Source organism: Leptodactylus fuscus, chromosome 1, assembly GCF_031893055.1.
Source record: "Leptodactylus fuscus isolate aLepFus1 chromosome 1, aLepFus1.hap2, whole genome shotgun sequence".
Lineage (NCBI taxonomy): Eukaryota > Metazoa > Chordata > Amphibia > Anura > Leptodactylidae > Leptodactylus > Leptodactylus fuscus.
This window is the reverse complement of record NC_134265.1, coordinates 13983820-14003657: the sequence shown is the minus strand read 5'-3', so window position 1 is coordinate 14003657 and position 19838 is coordinate 13983820. Positions and strand designations below refer to the sequence as shown.

Here is a 19838-nt window from a genome sequence, read left to right as displayed (position 1 = left end):
CCTCTGGGACTGCTTTTGGACATCGCAAGGTGCTGTGTCCCCCAGTGAAATAGGCGAGAAAAGGGGATTTTTGTGTACTCACCTGTAAAATCCTTTTATCATTGTTTCACTGGGGGACACAGGTCTCACCCGTATTGTTTTTTGCACAGGGTTGTGTTTTTGTTTTTTTTTCTCCTTCATGAGTTTAGGTTTTGGAAGTCCATGTCTAATTTTTTCATTTGGGACTCTCTCCTACTGCTGTGCTACAAAACTGCCTGAGTGTGCTACCAGTGAGAGGGTATAGCCTGTGTAGGCGGAGCCAACTGCCTTCGTTTCCTATTGTCCACCTCCTAGTGACCAGGTCTATACCCAAGGTGCTGTGTCCCCCAGTGAAACAACGAGAAAAGGATTTTACAGGTGAGTACGCAAAAATCCCCTTATTTGGTTTAAGGATGTAACAGAGTTTCAAAAGGTCAAAGGATTATTGTGTGTCTGTGACCCAAGTTGATGGGTGTGTGAATGTCTACTGGTTCTGAGATCACATATCATTATGCAAAGACTGGCAAAATATCTGCTGACAGGAACAGCTGAGGTCAAGAGTCAAAGCTTGACACAAGGGATAGAAAAGGAGTTATTCAAATTAGAGCCAAAACAAACAAAACACTATGGCCCTTAAGTTTACTGAAGGGTGGAAGGCAACTTTAAGGGCACAAGTATAGTTGAAAACTTTCAGGTGTGCATTGTACAATTATAAAATCCATGGTTTTGCTGGGATACCCAAACAAAGGTCAAGCTTTGACTTTGGACCACAGCTGCTTCTCTCTACAGATGACTTACATACCAAGATCTGATGACGGGACCAGTAAACCTCTTTAGAACTGTCGGTGTCTGACCAATTGTGCCCCAAATAGAAATAGAATCTTTGAACAGCAGAAGTAGTAAAATTTATCAACAGGGATATAAACTACAGGCCCGAGAGAAAAAGCGGTTGTAAATGGTAATGGTGGGTATGTGAGGAAGAGATCAAGTTGGCGATGTAAAAATGAGAGGGTTCTAGTTATCTTTAAACAAATTTGGTCCAGCCTCGATTCTTCATGAATAAAACGGCCATGTTTATTCATCACACATTATAATGAAATAGTTCGTCTGCGCACAACATTAATATCACTCAGCAAAATTGTATAAATAAACATTTGTACATATGATACATGAAATATGAGTATAAAATGTGATAAGATATAAACAAGAATACATTCATTGGCCTATGAAATTCATGCAAGGAGTAGCACCACACAAACCGACTGTAAGGTGGTTTTATTATCAGGTGGGGTTCTTGTTAAAGTATTAAAATATGTGAAAACTATATACATTAGAATTTTTTCTCTAGCCCACGCCAGCCCCGAGTTATCTTCGTTGTTAGCATAATTATGCCCTCTACTGTTAGGTGGGCGGTCCTAGACTGCTCCAACCCAGGACTGCCCACCTGGAAGTAGGGGTACTAATTAACATATTGGGAGGTAAAATTAACCGCAGATATTGCAGGAGCACATATTGAAGGATGTAAAGAGTTGAAGATGGGGAAAGGTTCTTTAAAAACATTAAATAGTCAATACTTCTTAGTGTTGTCGGCTCCTGGATTGTGTCTTTTCTTATATCATACAAAGGGCAATATGACGCCATCTCAAAGTGTAAGATGTAGATTTGTGTAGTGTAGGTTTAGGATGGTGAATCCACATTTTTTACACAGACGTCGTAGTTGTGGGCAGAGCACACAAGTAAGAGAATGGTAGAGCAGGAAACCTTCAGCTTCCTCCTCTACCGTGTATTTCAATTGTTTTTGTGTCCCTCAGTAGTTATCCTCTGTCTACAGTAATTGTGTTATATTTACAAGGGATTTATTACATTGTCTCTTCTTTCAGGTCTCTACAATATAAAATCCTTTTAACATATATCTTCTATATCTGAGAATATTCCGGATTGTATTGATGGATAAAGACAGAAACAAAATGGCAGAACACATATTAAATCTGACCCTAGAGATCATCTACCAGCTTACTGGAGAGGTGAGAGATTCTGATGTCATCATTACATCATTCTTATCTATAGTAATAACAGATATGACTGGAGAGGTGATGGACTCTGGACATGTATGTAGTGAGATTTATTAATGTGTCTCCCCATATCCAGGATTACACAGTAGTGAAGAAGACCTCTAGTGGGCGCTATCAGACCCTTGTATTTGATGGATGGAGAGGAACCCTGAGCCCATTCCCGGGGCCTCCACCTCACCCCCTGATACATGAGGAGGTCAATGGGCAGAAGATCCTAGAACTCACCAACAAGATGCTGGAGCTGCTGACTGGAGAGGTGACACTGCTGGGAATGCTGGGACATTATACAGTAACTGGAGGGGTCGGGGTGATGACTGTATCATTGTGTTGTCAGGTTCCTATAAGGTGTCAAGATGTTGCTGTCTATTTTTCCATGGAGGAGTGGGAGTATTTAGAAGGACACAAGGATCTGTACAATGAGGTCAAGATGGAGGACCACCAGCCCCTCACATCAGCAGGTAATAGACATGACTATATACACATGGACTTCCATTATTTGTATGTACAGAATGAATTCAGTCCCTGTCTTTGTTTCCTACAGGTAGATCCAGTAAGAGGACAACACCAGAGAGATGTCCCAGTCCTCTTCTTCCACAGGATGATCAGGTAGATGGAGATATTCCCTATGATGTGTAGACGGGCTGTGAAGTCCTTGTGGTCAGTCTTGGGTTCTCCAGCAGTATTAGATGTTTTATACTTGTGTAATGAGAGGTGGAGATGGAGGATAAAGCTGATCATAGACATTACATGTTGTCTGGATCTTCTCACAATCTTCTGGCTATGGAGACTGCTGGTTGGAATAAGGAACCATCAGGTTGGATTTCTACCGATCTGATCCTTTATTTCCGCTGAGACAAACAACTCCGGATGTATCTGGTAGAATCTGATCTCCACTGACAACCTGAAGCAGGTTTAGCCATGCCGAGTATACATGTGTATGAGGTTCTCAAGGTGTCATCTAAAATCTATGTTCATCTTATACGAGACCTGCAGTTGGTTGTCTCGGATAACTCTTGTTCTATTCTCTGTGACTTTTCTCTTCTGCTGACTATTTATTTCACAGCTTTTGACTTTGAATAAAGATCTGAGCGACATTAATGCTATATCTATGACAATAAAAGAAGAGCCCTATGTGAGTGGTGATGAGGAGCGTGAGGAGGACATTCCTAGAGGGAACCGTGCAGGTGAGTAGTGACTTCTAAATAAAGCAGAGAGTAGAATTTTTAAAGAGGTTTGCTGGGATTTTTATATTTTCTGATGCAGGTGCTACACAGCATGGAGCCGGAAACAGTTGACTCCAATATCTGTGTAGTGGTCGCGTGTCAATATTTCAGCTCCAGAAAATGATAACTCTAAAAACTTCAGATTGTCCCACAGAAAAGGATCCCTGCTATTGTTCTATGATCAAAAACATAAAAAGTTCTGGGTGTCAGAATACAGAGAGTGAACATCATGTAGACAAAACAAAAATAATGATCGACATTCATTTATTTATTTAATTCTACCCCCCCTTCAAATAAAGATTACCGTAATAAGGACTAAAGTAAATAAAAATATAATTCATCATGCAAAGAATAAGTCCCCTTATGGCCATGTCGATGGAAAATAGAAAAGCCAGTTGAAACCGGATGCTCAAATCTTTCTGGACACTTTCTACACTATTTATGAGTCCCCTGACGTTGGAGAAGGCTCCTGATTTTCAAAATTTTTTCATTTTTCTGAAAGTTAAGTTTAACAAGATCTGCTGCACGAAAGAGAGAACACATTTAAAAAAAATCTATGATTTTCTCAAAACATTTGGGATTATAAGAGGATATTATACACCAGGTTCCTTATCCAGCTCATGGACAACCTTTCAACCAATTTTCAGGAAAATCTGTATAGTTGAAAGAACAAAATTTCTTTCCTCTTAATATCTCACCATGATTTAGAGGGAATTGGTTTTAAAAAAACAAAAAAAAAACAAAAACCAACAACATAATTCCCATAATGTTTGAATTTTGCTCCATCCCTTACAATATGTATGGGAATATTTATATGAAAATAAGATATAATATTGTATCGTAGATTGTTAACAGTATATTATGTAATCATAGTAATTAAAATCTGTTTTCTTCTTGTCAGATGACTGTACCAGGAGCTCAGGGGGACATCTGATATCTACAGATTATACAGCAGAGGATCATGGTATCACACAAAATCCATATGAAGAACCTGTCATTACCCCAGATGTACCCTCAGACCTTCACAGCAAAGATATATCATCTGATCCTATTATACAATCTTCTGATTCATCACAGACTGTGAAGGAGAGTAAAAATAACAGAAGGAGAAAACATCAAAATAATCACACAGAGGAGAAGACATTTTTATGTCCAGAATGTGGGAAAATTTTTACCAACAAACCAAATCTGGTCGTACACCAAAGAATTCACACAGGAGAGAAGCCATATCCATGTTCGGAATGTAGAAAATGTTTTACAAGGAGACAAGATCTTGTTAAGCATCTGAGAACTCACACAGGCGAAAAACCATTTACATGTTCAGAATGTGGCAAATCTTTTAGCCAGAAATCAAATCTACTCTCACATCAGAGAATTCACACTGGAGAGAAGCCATATTCATGTTCAGAATGTGGGAGATGTTTTATCCAGAAACCAAATCTGGTCGCACATCAAAGAGTTCACGCAATGGCATATTCGTGCTCAAAGTGAGAAACTTTTTTTCAAAGATGAGCAGTTCTATATTTGCTGTCTAGTATGGACCAGATTTACTTACCATACAGTCTTGAACTGCCAAGGTGTCTAGCACTTTTTGTGTCTGTCTATTTAGACTGTCTAAAGTCACACCATTTATTAGCTGGCTTAGATTACTTCCAAGAAACTCACCAAACTTTTGGGCAAAATGGCACAACTTGGACCGTGCCTATTTTTCAATAAGCCATGCCGCTTCCCACAAGGCAGTTCCTTTTATTGCATAATTCATAAATCTGTCTAAAATTGTCTAAAATACTTGACAAATGCACCAAAACTCAAGTCTACACCATTGCTACAGTGTCCCGTATGGTATATGGACAATGGAGTTGCAAGAAGACAGGAATTCCCAGCATCATAGATTAGTCTGATGGAAGGAGGCCTTGTCTCCTGGCTGGGCCCAAATCAGGAAATGTGGCTGAGGTGCAGATTGCCCTGTGTACTTGGGGCCTCAATCAGATCTTGTTAAACATCAGAGAATTCACACAGGAGAGAAGCCGTATCCATGTACAGAATCTGATAAAAGTGTTAAAGATAAAGTCATCTGTGTTTGGTTTTGGTTTCATTAAATAGATCATGTGATTCTGGACTAAGGCATGTTGCTAGTTTTTTCCTGAAAAACCTCTCTAAAGATCCTGCCACTAGATGCCTCCATGCCTCAGTGATGGATGTCTATAGGGATATGGACGTCAGACTGTAGGAGATTCAGAGAAATGTTTTTTTTTCAAAGTTTTGGATTGTAGTTAAAGTATTAAAACATAAAAAACTAGATATATTTTGTTATCGCCCTAATCCTAATGACCCATACAATACAGGTAAATGCCAGTCTGGCTGCACAGTGAATGCCGTAAAAATAAAGCCCATAAGAAAATGTAGATTTTTTTTTAAACCACCCTCCATTCTTATTTTTTGAGCCTAGAAAGGGTTAAAAAGAACCTTTCACCACCTCCTTTGTAGTCTCTCCTCCACTGATTCCAGCACAGTTGGAATTTTTTCTGTAGCCCCTACCATTTCTGAGTAATCTTTTCTGTTATTCCTACCGATACGTGGGCGATGTTAGACGATCTGCTCCAACACAGGACCGCCTACCTTAATAATTAGCATATTGGGAGCTGAAACTGCAGCAACGGTGCCCGCAAGAGAAAATATTCCAACTGCACCGGAATCAGTGGAAGGGCACATATTAAAGGATGCAAAGAGTTGGAGGTGGTGAAAGGTCTTCATTAAACACATCACATAGTCAATATTATTAAGGTTGTTGGATTGTGGATTGTGCTTTTGTGTCGATTATACAGGGGGGGGGGGGGGACTCTTGAGGTAGAAATAGCGAAATTCTTCTGTATAGATGACCATTTATGGACAGCTTGAGAGCGTAACCAGTAACAGCCACACACCATGATTGCATCAACGCACCCAGGAGAGGAGCCATATTCATGTTCAGAGTGAGAAAGTTTTCAGAAATGAGCTGTTCTATATTTACACATTGACAAAATGTTGAAAAGTGGAAAGAAAGACGCACAAAATGTATTACTATAAGACTATTGTTACTATACAAGTGACGCTGTTATTTACCTATGACTATACTATGGATTGTCTCTATGGACTGTGAGTCCACAGATTGAGTTGATACTTATACTATAGTGTGGCTGCCTTCCAATACTTATTAAACACGTTGTCATTATATATAATAACGTTCATTGGCACAAAATATACCACACCCAGATAGAAAAGTATTGCTGTAAAACTAGCCCTGCTGTTCAGGCAGATATATGAATGACTACAGTTGTGCTCAGATCACACGCTGGGTCTTGCCACCTAAAAGTGTTTCCCAGTTGCTCAATAAAATGACACTCAGTAGCTACTTTTGGGTAGTGTACCTTATGGTGATAAATTGTTGACTAGCTCTCAAAGACATGTCGCCCCAATGACAGACTTTGAGAAGCAGAATGGTCGTTTTGACAAAATGCCTGTCGGAAGGTGTTTGGGGACAGTGGTTACTTGACGGCACTTGCATGGGGAACAGGTTCCGGATGGCCCAGACAGAACACTAAAAGAGAGGATTGTTTGATCCACCGAAAAGCATGAGCAGCTCCCACAGTTTCCTTGTATACTATCTAGACCTGTAGGTGGTGCTTTCATTACACTCCCTGTCCGCACCATTTCCAGGCACTTAGCAGGGAAATTTGCTATCAGGAGCCTATTACACATCCTGCCATTAAAGGGGTTGTCCCATCACAAGGATCCTATCTATACTGCTTGTTAATGTGAATGTAAGACTTTTCCTAAATACATTGCTTCAGCAAAACTGCTTTCTTTGTCCACTATCTTACTTTATTCATTTTTTTTTTTTTGACACATCCCTTGACTTATCTGGTCATAAGTGATGTATCTGCCTGCTCTGAGGGGGAACGGAGGAGGGGCTAAGAGCACGGGAGCGAGCCTGGAGGGGGGGGTAGTTTACCATTTGGGGGGAAGGGGCCGCCAATACAGACCCGGCATCCGCTGTAATAGAGAGGCGGATGCTGTGGACGGTTAGACGCCAGCACAGATGCCTGCAACATCGCTATGCTCCTGCCCTGCATGAAGCCATCAGCGGCAGAAGCGATGCTGCTATTCCGGGGGCATCTGTGCCGGCATCTACACTCCCCGGCATCCGCCTGTCTGTATTCACATATGCAAAGCCAAGCGGCGAGATGCCGGTGGCCCTGCGTGCACGCTCATAGACCAGTCTAGCCTTCACAATGCGAATACAGACCCGGCATCCGCTGTAATAGAGAGAGGCGGATGCCGGGTCTGTATTCGCATTGTGAAGGCTAGACTGGTCTATGAGCGTGCACGCAGGGCCAGCGGCATCTCGCTGCTGGCTTTGCATATGTAACCCCGCCCACCAATGACGCAACAAAGCCGGAAGAAAGAAGAATTTACAGCAACGAAGACTGGTGAGTATGCGACGTGGGAATACCCCTTTAACAGTCAGCCACAATCACCTTCTTTAGCAGTGATGTCATAAACAAGATGTCTGAACTGCTACGGACTGAAACCATGTCGTTTTTATAAATTAATTATATTATATTAAATTAATACATGATCTGTTTGGGATCTGATGATGGTCAGGTGGGAGTGTGGAGACAACATACTGCCCCCTGCTGGTGTGATGATGAGAGGGCCATCCCATAGGACAGTTGGTCATCCCTAGTAGTGATACGAGGACACTCGATATGTACAGGACATCCTGACACTGACACTTGTGTTGTCTGTCATGGCAGGGCGGAAAACTGGAATTAGCAGGATAATAGCCGCCCACATACACACAAGGGTTTCCCAGGAATTTTTCCCTTATGACACTTCCTGGTCCTGCCCGATTACCAGATTTATCGCCAGCATTTATAGGACGAGCTGAGATGTCACCAATAAGGTTAAGCAATCGGGATCGGAAAAGATTGGATCCCGATCGGTGTCTCCTTGCCCTGTACCCGCCCACACCTTCCTAAGCCACAACAAGCCCCGCCTACTCCCAGCATCAGTAACACTAGCCTAGAGAGGTGGGGGCGCGCACGGTGCTCTGAAGGCATGTGAATGAGAGAGGAGAGGACCGAGAAGAACGGGGAATGGAAGCGGTTCTGTATAGGTAAGCGGACAGCAGGGGGGACCAAGTAGCCGGTGGATTTATTTTTTTAATCACTACACAGCGTGGAGTCCAAACATTGAAGCGTTCAATTTTTAGACTCAATCCTGTGTAGCGAATAGGATCATTTTTAAAATCCAATCTTCGATCATTAAAAAAAAATCCCATTGACTTGCATTGCATACGCGCATATCACATTAAAACCAATAGGGAAAAAAGCAGCCCATTCATTTCAATGGGGAGCGCTCGTATGCCGGCTCCCATAGAAATTAATGGGATCTGCTTTGTACGTGCTGATTCTGAACGTGCCTTACGTTCAGAATCAGCTCAGCGTATACTCAGTGTGAATGCACCCTAAGGGTGCATTCACACTGAGTAAACGCTAGCTTATTCTGAACGTAAAACACGTTCAGAATAAGCGGCGTCTAAATCAGCTCCATTCATTTCTATGGGAGCGGGGATACGAGCGCTCCCCATAGAAATGAATGGGCTGCTTCTTTCACTCCGTGCAGTCCCATTGAAGTGAATGGGGAGTGCCGGCGTATACGGCAAGCTCTGCTCATGCCGGAGTGTACACGCCGGCACTCCCCATTCACTTCAATGGGACTGCACGGAGTGAAAGAAGCAGCCCATTCATTTCTATGGGGAGCGCTCGTATCCCCGCTCCCATAGAAATGAATGGAGCTGCTTTAGACGCCGCTTATTCTGAACGTGTTTTACGTTCAGAATAAGCTAGCGTTTACTCAGTGTGAATGCACCCTTTAAGAGTGTTAAAATGAACACCATGGTAAGCCAAAAATATCTCTGCCTATAACGGGGCCCGTTGGGTTTCTGCTCCAGCATCCATCATTTTGCAGGATGAAAAAGTCATTTTATCGGATTCTTCAAATGCAGATCAGATCACAAGATTTTGGTAAAACTACAACTGCCAGCATGCCCGGAAGGTCTTCAACTGTAGATGTATAAGTGGAGGCCCAGAGGAGGGGTAAGAAACAAAAAATACATCTATACTTACCTTCCCTCACCTCCTTCTGACTTCCTGCTCTGGGCGGGTGACGTCAGAGAAGAGCACCAGAGTAGGAGCCGATGTCATGACGCTTGGTGTGCCAATGTCACTGATGAGGCCCAATCACAGGGTGACCCCGGGAGCGTGACATCACAGACCAACGATAGACACCAGCTCTTTAGTGATGTCACCCAACTGGAGGCGTAAGGCACAGATCACAAGACTCAGTAAGGAGGTCTGAAAGAGGTGGGGTAAGGAGTGTGTAAATGTTTATTTTTTTACACCCCCCCTTGGGCCTCCACCTACTGAAAAGACCCCAGAGTATAAAAACTTATGTCCAATTCTTACTGAACAAGTTCGGACTGAACCGAACAATCGCCTCATCCAAACAGAGGACGAAACAAATCTTCAGTTTCGCCCATCCTTAGTCATATGTGACCATTTTTTTTTTTTTTTACCATAGACTTCAATGGAAATCCCAAGTGATTGTGGCTGATGCCTGGCTTGTCTATGACTGTGTACAGTATATTGTCAAAGAAGTCAAGAGGGCCACTATAGGTTACTCTTCAGATATCGAGTTATACTCTAAGCCTGATGAAGACACCTCAGGCCTCGTTCACATCTGCGCCCGGTCTCCGTTCTGCAGGTTTCTGTTTCCTGCACAAAACAGAGGCAGGAGACGGAAACCTGCAGGAGTCTTTCATACTCATTCATTTGAATGGGTGAGAAAGATGTCCGCGGTGAGCGGCAGTGAGCGTTTTATGCTCTCCACCGCGAAACCGGTTTTTTAAAATCGGACACAGAGTCGGACATGCAGTACTCTGTGTCCGGTTTTAAAAAACTGGTTTCGCGGCGGAGAGCATAAAACGCTCACCGCCGCTCACGGCCGGACCCACTCTGACAGCTTTCTGTCTTCTGCATGCAAACCTGAGAACGGAGACCCGAACACTAGTGTGAACCTGATCTAAGGCTCAGCTCCTCCCACACACGTGACATCATCACAGGTCCTTTAGCATCTTCTGAGCAGATGAAGTTATAGCAACAGCCCCTGATCATGTGACTCATTGACTCCTCCCACACATGACATCATCACAGGTCCTCTAACCATGGCTGCGGTACAGGAGGAGGTAGGTTTACGATGGCAGAATTATTATTAACCCTTTAGGACCAGACTGTGTTGGGATTTATTCCCCGAATCGTCCCATTAAAAATGGTAAAATTTTCCAGAAACAGCACCATAGGTGTCCATAGGTTATGTCTGGTATTGCAGCTCGAATGTGGTAACAAATTGGTTGGTCTATGGGTCACCTCTAAGGGTGTTGTCTAAGCCGAGTCCCCGGGATTATACCTCTAACCCCGATACAGGGATCTGGCCTTCGCTGTAGGGAGTCTGTCTGGAGGTGGTCCCGATATTGGTCGGGGACTACGGTGCCGTGTGCCACATAGCGGGCATAGGTTTATATCACCATTTATGAACCGCCACATAAGATGACGTAAAATACACTAGTGACTAAGTTGTAAACCAGTGTCGGGGAGGAGGCCAAAATAGTGATGGCACTGACTAAAGGGGGTAAAACATGAAACATGAGTGGTATACAGGGGGCGCCACTTAGTCTCTCCAAAAATACTGCCCACGGCACTGACAACCAAACTCCCAACTAAATGAGGGACAAAAATCATCAACATTGTCAATCGTCAAGCCATGTCCCAAACCTGCCCCTGCTTCCCCCACATAATAATACATTTTATTTATATAGCGCCAACATATTCCACAGCACTGTACAATTTGTAGGGTTCAGATACAGACAGAAAGATACATTACAAAGAACGTCATTTCACACAATGGGACTGAGGGCCCTGCTCAAAAGAGCTTACAATCTATGAAGTAGAGGGGGTGACGCAAGAGGTAGCAGGGGCAGCATTGCTTATACAGAGGTCAGACAATTTTATAATAGAGGTGACTGTCATTACATAAACATAAAACTTTATGAGCCGTCACCAGTCGTGTCCTGTAACATGTGGATGGAGCTTGGACCTATAAAGTTATCCTGAAACGGCATCATATCATGTGGGGTAATGTGGGAGCGGGGACAGAGGAGGGTTAATTTTGGGGATTCTAATGACAGTGAGGAAGGGTTTACATTAGGAATTGGGATAGGCTTGTCTGATAAGATGCGTCTTTAGTTTGCGTTCGAAACTGTAGAAATTGGGAGTTAATCTGATTGTCCGGGGTAGAGCATTCCAGAGAAGTGGTGCAGCTCGGGAGAAGTCTTGTATACGAGCGTGGGAGGTTCTGATAATAGAGGATGTAAGTGTTAGGTCATTATTATTATTATTTACTGTATATAGCACCATTAATTCCATGGTGCTTTACATTTGGGGGTTACATACAATACACAGAATATACAGGTAGATATAATACTAACAGTGACTGACTGGCACAGTGGGGTAGAGGGCCCTGCCCGCGAGGGCTTACAATCTATGAGTGAATGGAGAACACGGGTTGGGCGGCAGACAGAGATGAGGGAGGAAATGTAGCCAGGTACGGCATCATGGAGAGCCTTGTGGAGGAGGGGATAACTTTATATTTTATTCTATAATGAATAGGCAGCCAATGTAACGACTGGCACAGACCAGAGTATAATGCCCATTTTGTGTCCCTTACACGGCATCATACCTCCATGTGGGCCCCACTGCATAATGCCCCATCAAAGTGTCCCCCACACTATAATGCCCCCCACAAGGTGTCCACCGTCATTCATTGTGGTCTCTATATTATTATGTGGCCCTTATTGTGTCCCCCACAGTATAAACCCCCCTTTATTGTGGACCCCACATTATAATGTCTCCATCCATGAGTCCTTCACAGTACAAAGGCCCATTCCTTGTGGTCTCCATACTATTACATCCCCCTTAATATGGGCTTCAGAATATAATGCCCCCCTCCATGTGGTCTGCACAGTACAATGTCCCCCTTACAGTGTAATGCACAAAAAATCCCAAACCGGTACTCGCCTGACAACATTGTCCTGGAGTCCATTCTGGTCTCTACTGCTGTGGTGCAGCAGATGCAATGTAGTGACATTAGTACATGGCCCCTGCTAGTAATGCTATAGGTTATCTTCCAATAGCGCCATCTAGTGTTTCAGCATATGCCCTGCAGCTGTATTTGATCATTTCTACACAATGTTAATTACCAGGGCTGAGCTATAGGAGGTGCTGTGGTAACTACTGGACCCTGAGGGGGGCCCAAAAGGTCTCTCTTAATGACACAAGGTAGGTTGGGGCCCCATTAGAGATTTTGCACTGGGGCCAGGAGCTTCATGTTACATGTCGATTATAGTGACTACTTTGACTCGCCCTCCACCATCTACTATCCTATCGGTTTAGCTGTGCCATCCCCCACTGATAGCCCGTCATTTACTTGTGTACCTATAATGTGCTCAGCAGTTGCCCTATAAGTGCCTAGAAGATACCATGAGGGGTTATTTATCTTTGGCCATGTTTTTCACAGGTGCGCTTATTTTTATGATGTGGCGCGCCTCCTTGTCACATGTTGCGTACTTGTATTTGTTCAGATGCCCCTTTTACGTTCCCCATGTACAGGAAGGCATTTGCAACCTCTTTTCCAGATAAAAAGAAAAAGTTGCAATGGCAGCGTAACGTCTGGAAAAAAGGAGCAAATGCCGTGTTCTTCCGCTGTGTTTTTTGTCTGCGGCTCGCTATGTGGAGCCTTAATCTAAAAGGGTTTTCTGTGAATTAGGATCGTTAGGATAGGTGATCATTTGAAGATCTGTGGGGGTCCCAGGTGTCGAAGCTGAAGTGATGCTCCCCGAACGCCATTTCCGCATCATAGGCCATATATTCGTTGGTCACATGACCTGATCGTAGCTCACCCACATATATATACGGCACTGTGCTTGGTTAGTACTGAAAAGTTCCTGTAAGTGCTGCAGCCTCTTCAAACAGGCCGGGGCGTCAGACCCATCTAACTAAGGTTAGGTCACCAGATAATAAGGCCCGGAAAGCCCTTTTAATAAATGGGTCCCTCTATGCTTCTCGAGTGTCCATGAAATGCTGAGACACTAGTTGGCGGTATTGTAAGATCACCTACAGCGTCCGCTTACTAACTGGCTCTAGGGGCAGTACTGGTGGAAGCGGGAAGTGTCGCTCCCTACAGGCCACCTGTGGTCTAAGCCTCACCTGGAGCCCATTACTATGTAACCCCCGTCTCCTGGGGCCCACACCGAGACATTGGCTGATCAAGTCACAGCCGTGTTTCTCAAGTAAGTTGGTTTTTCATCCCAATATTGATGGTTGTTTTTGTCACTGATCACGATTTATGCTCATAGGATTTTATTTATTTAAAAAATTTTTTATTCATTATAACGGTTTATTGTCTGGATGATCTTTTTGATATTTGTATATATTTATTTCTAGTTTTTATTTATTTATTATATTTTGCCCATACTAATTAACCCTTTATTATTTACAGTATGAGATGTCTTAGGCTGCCTTCACACGGAGTTTACGCTCCGCTCATTCTGAATGTAAACTCGTTCAGAGTGAGCGGCATAAAAAAACAGATCCTATTGACATCAATGGGTGCCGGCTTACGCGCGCTCCCCATCGAAATCAATGGGAGGCTTGTTTTAACTATTGCTTTCAATGTGATACGCACGTATGCCGGTACCCATTGAAGTCAATGGGATCTGTTTTTTACGCCGCTCACTCTGAACGAGTTTACGTTCAGAATGATCGGAGCGCAAACTCCGTGTGAAGGCAGCCTTTAAGACGTCTTACTATTTGTACACAAAGATCTGTCTTGTGCGTTTGCTTTTGCTTTTTTTGTGGTTGTATTTTTTTCTCTCCTTCCTTCCCGGTATGTTTTTTTTTTTCAAGTTTTTACATTTTTTTGGGTGATTCGTAGGGCATTATTTTTATACCATTTTTTTTGCATGATTTAAAAAAAAAAAAAAAAAAAAATAGAAAGGAAAACAAAATGCTACCAAATCTTACAATCTATGGGGAAGGGGATAGAGACAGAAGGAGAAGGGGAGACTGTGGTGTGGTGATAGTGTTATTGGAGGTTGTAGGCCTTCCTAAATAGGGGAGTCTTCAGGGTCTTCTTGAAGCCTGTGATTGTGGGGGTCAGTCTTATGTGTCTTGGTAATGAGTACCAGAGTATGGGGGATGCACGGGAGAAATATTGGAGGCGGTTGTGTGAGGAGCGGATGAGAGAAGAGCGGAGTAGGAGGTCATTGGAGGATCTGAGGTTACGTGTGGGCAGGTAGCGGGAGATGAGGTCAGAGATATATGGAGGGGACAGGTTGTGGATGGCTTTGTATGTTAGCGTTAGTAGCTAAACTCAGTTCGCTGGGCTATAGGAAGCCAGTGGAGGGACTGGCAGAGGGGGGCAGCCGATGAAGATCGGGGGGTGAGGTGAATTAAGCGAGCAGCGCAGTTTAAGGTGGACTGGAGGGGGGCGAGGGTGTTTGCTGGGAGTCCATGGAGAAGAGTGTTGCAGTAGTCTAGGCGGGAGATTATGAGGGCATGGACGAGCATCTTGGTAGTTTCCAGGGTGAGTAAGGAGCGGATTTGGTGGATGTTCTTGAGCTGGAGGTGACAGGAGGTGTTGAGGGTTTGAATATGTTACTTGAAGGATAGTTCAGAGTCCAGGGTTACCCCAAGACATCGGGCCTGTGGGACAGGGGTAAGTGGAGTTCCGTTAACCCATCTAGGGTCGGGTGGAGGGGCCATACGGGGTGGGGTGAAAATGATGAACTCCGTTTTCTCCATGTTGAGTTTGAGAAAGTAGGAGGAGAGAAAGGAGGCTACAGCCGCTAAACAATCTGGAACTCTGGCCAGCAGGGAGGTAATGTCTGGTCCAGTGATGTATATTTGGGTGTCATCGGCATAGCAGTGGTACTGAAAGCCATGAGATTCTATGAGTTGGCCCAGGCCAAGGGTGTAGATGGAGAACAGGAGGGGTCCTAGGACGGAGCCTTGGGGGACATCTACAGAGAGTAGATGCGGTGAGGAGGTGAAAAGTGAGTAGGAGACACTGAATGTGCGGTCAGTGAGGTATGAGGAGATCCAGGAAAGGGCCAGGTCTGAGATGCCAAGGGATGAGAGAATTTCTAACAGGAGAGAGTGGTCAACTGTGTCAAAGTTCATAACAGACCTTTAGGGGCATGTAAACATTTATTTTTGCCTCCTCGCATTTACTGTGCACTGATCTGGGTCCTTTGACGCTCAGCGGAATTGGTAGGGGAGCCCTCACGATGGGGAGGAAGCCCCGTAGTGGCGACGTCTATAGCTGTATACACAGCGCTCATTACAATGATAGTAAATTTATACCTTTTTGTGTTTTGCACAGTATGGAAGTTACAAAATTCTTTAATTTTGCATTGCTGTATTCTGAGAGAGGTGCAACTTTTTGGCAGATACATTATAGTTCAGGTCATTACAAATTGTCTTTATTTTTTTTAAATAAAAAATATAAAATATTTTATGAAGGTAAAAACCTGTCTCTGATTCTAAGGGCCTATGTGCCAGCTGCATCCATTCATTCTTATAGAACCTAGCTAACATTGTTAGCTTTTCCCACAATGCTTGGCCAGTAGCAAAGCATTGTGGGAAATAACCTCCGAACGCGATCCTGCCTAAAAATATCGGGATCAGAATTCCGATCGCGATCGTGAAATTTACGACCTTGGCAACCAAAATAATTTTTCAACATTTTTCAAAATTAAGAAAATCAAGATTCATTCGTCCCTAGGGTTGAAAAGAATTTTTGATAAAAAAAAGTCCCAATCCTACTCACAGAAAAAAATATGTTTTCGCTTTGAGTTCTATCAGAAATGCTTATTTACTTATTATCTCATAACTCTAACCCCCCCGCCTTGTTATATCTAGACTAAATAAGTAACAGTTCCCATATCATGTATTAGTTTTGTTGACCTTCTCTGGACTCTCCAATGCTCTTTTTCGTCAACTGGTGTTCAAAACTGGATGTCATACTAAAGATGTGGTCTTATCTTTTTCCAGACTGAACTGTCAAAGTTGGAAAGACACAGGAACAAGATGGCGGAAAGTCTATTAAATCTCACCCTAGAGATCATCTACCAGCTTACTGGAGAGGTGAGAGATTCTGATGATGTCATCATTACATCATTCTTATCTATAGTAATAACAGATGATAGGACTGGAGAGGTGATGGACTCTGGACATGTATGTAGTGAGATTTATTAATGTGTCTCCCCATAACCAGGATTACACAGTAGTGAAGAAGACCTCTAGTGGGCGCTGTCAGGCTCCTGTGTATGAAGGATATGGAGGAACCCTGAGCCCACTCCTGGAGCCTCCACTTCACCCCCTGATACAGGAGGAGATCAATGGACAGAAGATCCTAGAACTCACCAACAAGATGCTGGAGCTGCTGACTGGAGAGGTGACACTGCTGGGGATGCTGGGACATTATACAGTAACTGGAGGGGTCGGGGTGATGACTGTATCATTGTGTTGTCAGGTTCCTATAAGGTGTCAGGATGTCGCTGTCTATTTCTCCATGGAGGAGTGGGAGTATTTAGAAGGACACAAGGATCTGTACAAGGAGGTGATGATGGAGGACCAGCAGCCCCTCACATCAGCAGGTAATAGACATGACTATATACACATGGACTTCCATTATTTGTATGTACAGAATGAATTCAGTCCCTGTCTGTGTTTCCTACAGGTAGATCCAGTAAGAGGACAACACCGGAGAGATGTCTCAGTCCTCTTCTTTCACAGGATGATCAGGTAGATGGAGATATTCCCTATGATGTGTAGACGGGCGGTGAAGTCCTTGTGGTCAGTCTTGGGTTATCCAGCAGTATTAGATGTTTTATACTTGTGTAATGAGAGGTGGATTCATGAGGTTGTCACTTGGAATGGTTTTCCAGCAGTCATTGAGGAGTTCCCGGAGGTGTTATAGACTTACTGTATTTGCTGCTTTTTTTCCCTTCACTTTAATTGTGGTCTCTCTCATCACCAACCATCTCAATTGGGTTTAGGTCAGGCGATTGTGGAAACCATAACATCTAACAAGTCTCCATGACTCTGTTATTGGTCAGATAACCCTTACATATGCTGGAGGTCTGTTTCGGGCCTTTGTTCTGTTGAAAAACCAATAATGATACATATATATATATATATATATATATATATATATATATATATATACACACACACATGTACATACAATAGCAATAATTGTTCATTGAAAACCATTCCTGGTGACCACTTAATGAAGCTGAGACAATGCCAAGAGGATTCAAAGCTGTTGTTGATGATTACTCTAACATATACATCCTATACTGCTTTGTTTGACTTTTTTTGTTTCCTACTTATTTCTGTGTCCTTTATGGTTTTGCGTCTTCGATATAAATCTACAGTGTAGGACATCTAAAAAAAATAAAAAATGGAATTACACGGTGAGTCCTGACCTTTGACTGGTGCTGTGTATTTCCCATGTTTGTGCGGGTTTCCTCCAACACATCAAAAATATATTGGGAGGTAAATTGGCTTCCCATAGACACTGATCCTGTTGGGTGCCGGGGATAAGTGGCTATACGGCAACCATCGATGTCGGCTCCACCACTCTCGTTGTACACTGTCTGTTGTATGACGAATAGGTCATTGTTATTGCACCTTTTTTTTTATAGGTCCAGTTTCTTAGGAGCAGCTATGTGGCTCAGATAACTCCTACGGTCACAACATTTTTGGTCATTATAATTAATAATGTTTTTCTGCTCGTTTAGAACATTCCCTGTGATTTTTCCACCTGTCTGCTGACTTATCAGATTTTGTGGGATGAGGAGTGTAAGGAGGACATTCCTACAGGTAACCGACCAGGTGAGGAGTCACCACTGAATAAAGCAGTTACAGATTCTACTGGGAGAGATTATTTTGTGTAGTAGTTTCAAGCTCTTTTTTTGGTCTTTTTTTTTTTTTTTTTTTTTAAAGGGGTTCTCCAGGCAGTGTTTTTTTTTTTTTTTTTCATTTTTGCACCCCCTCCCCCTGGATCGCACCTTCGCCTCTCTTTAACATCTCCCCAGGTAGCTATAGATTATAGGAAAGCCAGCCCCCGTAGCACAGGTAAGTGCTTGTGAAAATTGGAGAGAAGGAGGTCGGTTGCTTGTTCTGATCCCATAACCCGGAGGCCAGAACAAGCCCGGAACTCCGAGGGGGTTTTTAGATGCTATACATGAGGTAGTAAGTAAAAACTACAATAAAAGACTCTATGGAGACTCCTTTTAAAAAGGTTCTCATGCTTCACTGGAAAGTAAACTTAACCCGTTTTTGCCTAGTGTTTCATTATTGGAACTCAAAAATATATAACCTCCGGCATAAAAGGGTTAAAGGGGTTGTTCAGGAATTGTAGGAAACTCAGAAGACACTCAGGTGGGAGTAATATTAACCCCTTGGTGATGTGTGACTTACTATTATGTCACCACTGCCAGGGACTTAACGCAAGCCAATGTAATAGTATGTCAGTGCGCAATCCTCTAATGTAGCCTAAGGGGAAATTCCCCTCCACAACGGCAATCAAGTCTGATCTAATAGCAGCATTCGGGGCACAGATCATTGGATCACAGGTTGGAGTCCTCTGACAATGACTGGTGCTATACGTAGCACCAACCACTACCGAGTACCAGATGGGAGTAAAGTGTTACCATTCCCCCCCATCGCCATTATTTGTTAATCTTTACCAGGGGTGCTCACACCTTTTCAGCATGTGAGCTACTTTATAAACTGACCAAGGCAAAAGATCTACTACCCACTTCTTGTGGGTGGGACCTGAGCGGGGCCGGGCATGTGGGCGGGGTCTGGCGAAGCATGAGAGCACGAGACAGCGGTGTTCTGTGGCCGCCCAAGGATCCCCGGTGTCTGCTTGTTCACAGCGTAGGCTGAGAGTTATCTCTGGACACTGGCAAACTGGGGCCAGAGTGCTTGCTCACAGTGCAGGCTGAGAGTCGACTCTCAGCCTGTACTGTGAACAAGCAGACACCAGGGATCCCTGGCTGCATCCCGCGATCGACCCATACGTCCTTTGCGATCGACCGATAGATCGCGATCAATGTATTGGGCACCCCTGGTCTATACAGACCGACTAATAGTGGCCAATATAGGTGGACTAAACTAACTGTAACTACCCTGCTCAGGTAACTCCTACCGGGAATAGGGAACAGATACTGGGCTGCCCTGTGAGTCATCACCTCTAAATCTGCTGCGGTAGTCCAGCGGGGTCCCTGTCTCCCTCCCTTCCCTATACTGTCCATGTAGTGATCCTTACCTATGTTTTTTTTTGTGTGTGTGTA

At 43.6% G+C, this 19838-nt stretch overlaps 1 protein-coding gene across 1 annotated transcript in view; it reads left to right on the top strand.

Moving 5' to 3' along the window:
- Window positions 1–19838, top strand: part of LOC142195595 (uncharacterized) — a 704678-nt gene that overhangs the window by 467756 nt on the left and 217084 nt on the right. The window contains 4 exon segments of the mRNA XM_075265539.1: window positions 4512–4801; window positions 16952–17129; window positions 17213–17277; window positions 18279–18372. Of these exon segments, the coding sequence (XP_075121640.1) occupies window positions 4512–4801; window positions 16952–17129; window positions 17213–17277; window positions 18279–18372 (627 nt within the window).